Raw genomic sequence first — 7,979 nt, 5'->3', positions numbered from 1 at the left:
CGCGGAGAAGCACAACTTCTCGCCTTCGGCTCGAAGTTGTACGGCTCCGCGAAAAACACTCGTATACGATGACGTCAAACAGAGAAAAATACCATGGGATTATATATATATATAAATATATATATATATATATATATATATATATATATATATATATATATATATATATATATATATATATATATATGTATATATATTGGACCAATAAAAGTATAAAACAGTGTCTTAGGTCACCGTAAAGAACATGAGCTTAGTTGTAACAATGTAATATTCACAATTTGTTACTGAAAATATTCAGAATTTGTTATTGAAAAAATACTCACCTCTTGTAGCTTAAGCTTCTGCTATCAGACTATAAGAAGATTCAAATTTAAAACAAAGAAGCACTTTTGATGTTGAATTGATTTCAAGAATTTACTTTATTTTTTATTTCAGTAGGGGTTTCAGTAGTTCTTGTATGAAAGTTACATTCTCGTCCAAGTACAAGGGAATAATAAATATCATGTTTCTGTTACCTAATAGTGTGCCTCACTTTAATTTGGATGTGTGTGAGTCAATAACCATCTGGTCGTAAAGATATTAATTGGCACCCCAGACTGGTGATAGTAATCTGTTTCCAGGCTTAAATGCCGGTGTGGGTTTTCTGTTGCTTATCCTGTACAAACAATCCAGTCATAATGTTCCTTCCTGTTAATGATATGAAAACGTTTAGTGTGTGTAAAAAAAACATGCATAACAGGCATTGAAGTGGCAAACCTTGCCTGTATCTGTTGTAATTATACATTAAACATTTCAGTTCAGCCCTGAATGTAGTAGCTGGCATGCAGGAGGCATCATGGGCCAGTGGCTAGAGCAGTGGACTCACGATCAAAGGATGGCGAGTTCGAGCCCCGGCATGGCTGTGGTGTTGTGTCCTTGAGCAAGGCACTTTATTCCTCATTGTTTCTCCCCACCCAGGAGTGATGGGTACCTGGTAGGACAGTGGTTGTTATGTGTGCGTTTAGCTCTGCTGCGCTTATTGGCTGCACATGTGAGCTGTTGTTTGCTCCCCAGGGAGTTGAGTGGTATTATATAAGGTCCAGTGATCACATGTACTTGTGGATATGTGCGCTATATAAGAACCAAATATTATTAGCTGTGAATATGGGACGGTAAGAATATTCTATCCGTTGACTATTCTGTAGTCGAGTGGGATTCGCAACGTCTGTATACAGGTAAACGAATTACTAAGAATCCTTAGTTGTATTTTGCACATCCAATTTTCTAGACATCATCAGTTCAGTTTTGGTTTTGTCCATATGTACCCTACTGTCCATATTCACTCACGCTGAATGTTGCTTCCTTGCAGACTGAGCAGTAGCCGTGTTTTGACTGTTCTATCAGTATTGTGTTCCCTGTTGCAGTGGAGCCATGGAACAGGTAAGTAAGCCATTGATTTTGATAACTAAGATTATCGCATAATTATCGCTGAAGTTTCGAAATAGATTTGTTCTTAATTTTGCTCATTTTTACATTTGCTGAAAGAACTTTCTGTGACTCGATTTACACACGGCTTGTGTTCTAGCAAGAAAATTCGTCGTTGTTGTCGGTGGGTTTAAGGAAAAACATCAGGTTTCGTTAAAATAGTACGTTTATGTCACTTTGCCACTGGTTTGAAAATTTCAAGAGATCTCCAAATCTTATTCCAAAGCCAATTAGTTAACGATAATCAGTTTCAAATTCAACATTTACATTTAGTACTACTGATTTCACTCAACCGTTGACCAGCAAAAGAATTTGAACATTTTTGTTAATTTTGGTTTATGTCCATTTTTCTAAGTTAATAAGTCTTGGTCTCTTGGGACATTTAGTCTGCTTGTAATGATCATTACTGCTCTTTGTGTTTTCGTGACAATTGAATAATGCACACTCAATGACATTAAGGAATTTCACCCTTCGAAAATGGGTTTTACGTCCTCACTCATTTTACTCAAGGTACTCTTAATGATCAATAAAGATAAGTAGCCACCATATTAGAGGAGCAAATTACATCAAATTTATTGACATTTGCTTTCAACATATTAGTGCTAGTTTTGATGGATAAATTAACTTTCCTTTTTCACAAACAAAACAATGATATTTTAATAGCTTTATTTTCTTCATCATAATCAGTACTCCGAGAAAGACCACCATGTTGTAAGAGTTAGAAAACGTTTTCCAGTCTGAGAGCACATATTCCGAAGATGAGGATAATGAGAATTCGCGCGCATCTTTTTTTTTTTTTCTATGACATTTAATGAGTAAGCCGTCTGGTCATCACCTTGTAGGCCCTGACTAATTGCTTACCATCAAGTCGTCAGATTATTTAATATATAAATGAAGTTAATTGGCCGACTTGGTGATAAAAGTTGGTATTCTTATTTTCAGATATCAAAATAGACAGTTATGAAATAAGTAATCCGGCTGATCCTGCTTCTGATGTAACTTACAACAGAGTCACAGACACTTCCTTAGTCTTTACTGTCACGGTCAGTTCGGCCGCTACGGGTGGAGATGTGGACGGAATTGATGTGTACTTTGTTGACACGAGTGATGCTATGATCGGAACAGCAAAAGCAGCGGGTGGCAGCGCACCTACTGCCGGAAGCCCTGCAGTAATTCCTGCTACTGGTTCCGTTGTTGAAGCCCTCACAGGGAATACGGTAGATCTCAAATTTGCCAGTGAAGCAGATTGTACAACTGCAACACAACTATGTGTAAAAATCAAAGGTACTGGTGTGGATACATCAAGCAACAACGACGTCGATTGTCTGAATTTAGGAACAGGAAACGACGACGTAGGAGACACAAATTGTGATGGTAAGTAAAAACCTATCATACAGAGTGAATCGACGTTTGCCAGACTTTAGAATTGCACAAGGTGCTCCATACAGTTTGTTATTATAGCGTTGTTGTTAATAATGATATTGACGGAATTTAGAGGGCAATCTACGCATCAGCCCTGATAGATAGTATATCAACACACATATCTACATGTCAGCTATCTTAACAATTAATATTGAACGCAGCTTCTGACACGCTTGTTGGTATTATATTGTTATATATATTAAGTATGCACTGCGAACAAATACCAATGGTGAGATGAGATTATATCCACGTCTTGCATAGTTCTTTTGCTTTTTCACTCAGGCTGTTGCCAATAGCAGGTTAACAATGCAACACTCAATTACCGACATCCATTTTTGAAATTAAGTGTTTTGCTCATTATCTATATCAATTCGACAATGAAATCATTCTGGAGCATCGGACATTTCAGAACATTTTTATCGTATTCTACTTTTTTGTATTATAGATCCTCCAACAACAGTAGCACCGGATGACCCGACTGGATTAACAGGTACAACAGACGCAGATGGCACAACCAAAGAAAGTGAGTTTTTGTTACACATATTTCTTTCTGGTCATGATATTTCAACAATCATACTTTCTAAAATTTAGAGGTAAACTGTTCTAATTACTGCAAGATATCCCTGGTCATTAGTTTCCATTCGAGGAAATTTAATCCAGAATAGATGATATGAAAATAATAGCATGATGTGGTATCCAGTATATTTGCTGATACGTTTTCATGTTTCCATAGATGTTCGTACATGCGCGTATTTAGAATATATTTGACTGTACTGAACTTTAATGATAAGAACGCACATTCTTTTCCTAAAAGGTGACAGCGGTGCTGTAACAGCGTACCTGAACTTGTCTTTGTTGATAATTCTGGTCCTGGCAACACAGACTCTGATTGGCAATTAAGTGGAAACGTTGGCAACAGTGTGAGTATTCCGAGTAGCATAACTGTTTAATCAAAGTTTATATATGCATATCTTACAGTAAAAGGAGAAAGAACAACGTCCACTAAACATTTAAATTAGTGAATCACAGAATGTGAAATCTGAAAAAAATATTGAATTAAATTCAAGAAGTCGATTTTTCAACATTTCTTCAGATCCTAAGTAGCCAGCATTTATTTCGGCAGCTGAACAATGCCTGGAATTGAATTTGAATTTTTTATAGAAACAAGAGTATATTTTCAATGTCATTTTCAAAATGACGGCCTAAACAATTGCATATAGTAACATTGATGTATTCAGAAATCCATTTTTTGAAATCTGCGTGAAAAGTGTCTTATCGTGCCAAAAATGACAACGAATGTCCTTCGCTAAACTTTAGCAGTGTACACCAAACACCGTCGTTCTCAATGGTCTACGAGCACGTTGGAAATTTAAACTGAATTGAATACAGCCTACAATATACTACTGGTACAATGTTGATGTAGTCGTAAAATTAATTGTACAATGACACATGAACGGATGAATACACAGACAAAGAGAGAGATAGGAAGAGAGAGACAACCGGTCAGCATTCAGATAGATAGATAGATAGATAGATAGATAGATAGATAGATAGATAGATAGATAGATAGATAGATAGATAGATAGATAGATAGATAGATAGATAGATAGATAGATAGATAGATAGATAGAGAGAGAGAGAGAGAGAGATAGATAGATAGATAGATAGATAGATAGATAGATAGATAGATAGATAGATAGATAGAGAGAGAGAGAGAGAGAGAGAGATAGATAGATAGATAGATAGATAGATAGATAGATAGATAGATAGATAGATAGATAGATAGATAGAAAGAAAGATAGATAGATAGATAGATAGATAGATAGATAGATAGATAGATAGATAGATAGATAGATAGATAGATAGATAGATAGATAGATAGATAGATAGATAGATAATTACATCTAGATACATAAATGGATGGATGGATGGATGGGTGGCTGGGTGGCTGGGTGGATGGATGGATGATGGACGGACGGATTGACGGACGGACAGACGGACAGACGAATAGATGGATGGATGGGTGGACGGATGGATGGATGGATGGATGGACGGAAGAACGAATGCATGGATTGATGGATGGATGGATGGATCGATTAATTGATTGATGAATGGATGGATGAATGAATGGATATATATTTATGGAGTTTCATGTATTTTTCCAGGTGGCACGATGCATCATTATGACGAAAATTCAAGATCCATCTTCGAGATAACAAGTCATGACATCATCACTCATTTAATTCTAATCAGAGATATCATTAATGTTGAAATATCTATTGTTGTTGCATTGTGCATTCCAAGATGACCTCCTCTCGACAAATACGATTTTTTTTTTTGCATTAGTAGTTTAGTTAAGTTACCTTACTTCAAATAAGACATTTTCTTTAGACACTTATGACTTGGCACTATGACAACCAGTCTGAATTTATGACGGTGCTATGGATGACGTCAAACGTGAAATGTTCCGTTTGTAGGGTGACTCCGTACTCGAGATTCAAACTGGGTAGACGTGAAAAGTCTTAACCATCAAAGTTTTGAAGAGATTATTGGCATACTTGTGTTGTTATCAGTCGCGGGGTTCTGATTTGGTTTGTAGATTTGACTTTTCGACCCGTTTTTGACATGATCTTGGCCAGCCGTACGGTCGACTCATGACTTAAAGGATTAAGTATTTCACAGCCATGCACTTAGCGAATTTTATTACCTGTGTCAATATTGACTTAAATTCAACAAAATTTACGAAACCGATAGTGTGGTTTCAGGGTTAATTATCATAACAACAGCTAATCACATTGTAACTCTGTATTACGGTTTACGACAGACACATGTGTTGTAATATTCTTTTCCATACTTAAAATATTGTATCTACCAGCTGGATTGTAGTTTCATATGCCGAAATAAAAGTTGAATTGAGGTTAAGAAGGTTTCTTGTCTTTGATATGGAAAAATGAGTGTTCGAGTGAATTTTGATTTCACATAGTATTGGGAAGGGAAATAATCATGGTATAGACCGTTTCATTGGATTTCTGTCCGATATTACGAAACAGTCCCTCGCTATCGAAATAGAAAATCTACTATAGTCTGAATACCCATTATTTCGCTTGTTTGTGATTGTCTACCCGGGCACTCAGGAAATTTTGATCAAAGCCAGCTGTTATGCGCATGACACCGGCTCAAGTAGCATACACTGAGGGGTATATTCTGATTGGTTGCATCCGATCCATAGTCAACAAAAGCACGATAGGAACTAATTTTGGAGAATTGGGTCTTCATATTGTTCAGATTTCTAAACGTGTGAAGTGCCTTATAGGTGAATATTACAGTATTACAAACTACTCATAAAAACAAGTGTATAACTACTTTATGTTAATATATCGCAACAAACATGCATAAATACAATAAACACATTGGTGTTTTCAACATCGGTTGCTTTTGGTGAATAAATGCCTTTTCTATGATTATCTATGAATGATTGAAGCAAAAAATGAAAGTAAATATTGGTCTCTATTAAAAACCATGAAGTATAGTTGGCACATCTTGTCTGTTCTGAAAAGACACTTTGAAAACACGAGTTACCTAATAACAGCTAAGGAAGAGGAAGTAAGACTCTCAGGAAAGTTAAATGTCTGAGTTGTTGTTACTGTACATATTTTATAAAATTTTGTTTCTCTAAGGGTTTACGCGAAGGGCTGCAGAATTTGACGCTCGTAATGAGTACATTAGCATTGCTGAGTCATACAATTTGCACTGGCAGTTGGCGCGAGTTTACAACAACGCCCTCTGTGGCCACAACTTACTATGGCAGTACGATCTGAGACAGTTGTATTCCAGCTTTTTCATCCGGTGTTTTGAAACAGTGAAAAACGTTCACATGGCAGACTATCATCTTACATTGATTGATTGGTTTTTTTTGTTTGTTTGTGGATTTCTTCAATTTAATCTTTGCTCAGTAGACTCCAAAAGTTACCATGACACAAGACATTGAAATAGTTTTATAAATACCATTTTGCTTTGTTTCAGTATTGACAGTGATCTTGCCAATCCGCTGTAAAAATGAAATCTATATTGCCTTCGCTTGTCCTATTAGGTTTCATTGTCTGGTTCCCTGACCCACTTCTACCGCTGGCTGCGCTGCTAACGAAAACAGCTAGAGTCAGGTATAGTACGAGTGCAGTAATTGCGCTGAATTTATTTCCAACTTGGAGCTACCTTCAATTGTAGATTTCGTATGCCCATGGAGTCATTTCACCTCCAAAGTTTCCCGAACCAAGCACTTATGACGACATTCAATGAAAAACGAAAATCATTTCTGTTTTAGTCATTGTCGCACATGCAAAGGTCACCATGGTCACCAGGTCACGTCTTTGAAAAGAATCATAATCGTCATTTCACCACTAAATACAATATTAGAAGAACAGAGTCGGAGACTAGGGGTGAAGCCGTGCAAACAACTTCAACGTTCGATGTTTCGTCATCTAATTTCCGAGTTTGCCACTGTACAGATGTACTGATCACACGGTCTTGTCAGGAGACTGTGCTCATTAATATTCAGTCGATACCTGACCCTATTTCGTCATCAGCGCAGCCAGCGGTCGAAATGGGTCAGGTAACCAGACTAAAGGTTTCATTGCATGGGCCAGGATGTAAACCAGAACATTATAGAGGGCGCACCTGCTCAGAATGAACTCAATACTGCCCTTGAACTTCCATCCCAATGGTCTCACGAAACACAAAAATACATACCTGTTCAAGAAAGTCAACAACAACTGAGTTTTTCTTTGTATGTTCTAATCTGTGAAGACCGATGCGTTAAAATCACTAGTACAGAAATTTGCGAGAAATTTGCGAGAAATGGACACTTTCTCGCTTTTCTGCGAGAAGTAAGCGAGAATACATACTTTCTCGCAATCAATTGGCGAGAATTTAATTTTCTCGCAATCAGCTGGCGAGAACTGCGTTTTCTCGCTCAGCATCTACTGAGAAACTGTATTCTTCTGTGTAAGCATTTCACAAAAATTTCACAATTTCTCGCAGATGCAGAGCGAGAAAACATAGTTCTCGCTGGTTGATTGCGATCATTGGACTTCTCG

The 7,979-nt window shown here is 37.0% G+C and overlaps 1 protein-coding gene across 1 annotated transcript; it reads left to right on the top strand.

Annotated features, from left to right (window-relative positions):
* The first annotated feature begins 1,143 nt into the window (after nt 1-1,143).
* On the top strand, nt 1,144-5,511 carry LOC139123751 (uncharacterized). Its single transcript, XM_070689905.1, has 6 exons — nt 1,144-1,151; nt 1,349-1,419; nt 2,407-2,838; nt 3,332-3,409; nt 3,701-3,806; nt 5,052-5,511. The coding sequence occupies exons 1-5, from the start codon at nt 1,144-1,146 to the stop codon at nt 3,784-3,786; spliced, it is 675 nt and encodes a 224-aa protein (XP_070546006.1). The 3' UTR covers nt 3,787-3,806; nt 5,052-5,511.
* Nucleotides 5,512-7,979: the final 2,468 nt, after the last annotated feature.

This window comes from Ptychodera flava (genome assembly GCF_041260155.1).
Source record: "Ptychodera flava strain L36383 chromosome 23 unlocalized genomic scaffold, AS_Pfla_20210202 Scaffold_23__1_contigs__length_28996876_pilon, whole genome shotgun sequence".
Lineage (NCBI taxonomy): Eukaryota > Metazoa > Hemichordata > Enteropneusta > Ptychoderidae > Ptychodera > Ptychodera flava.
This window is presented reverse-complemented; position numbering and strand designations above follow the sequence as displayed.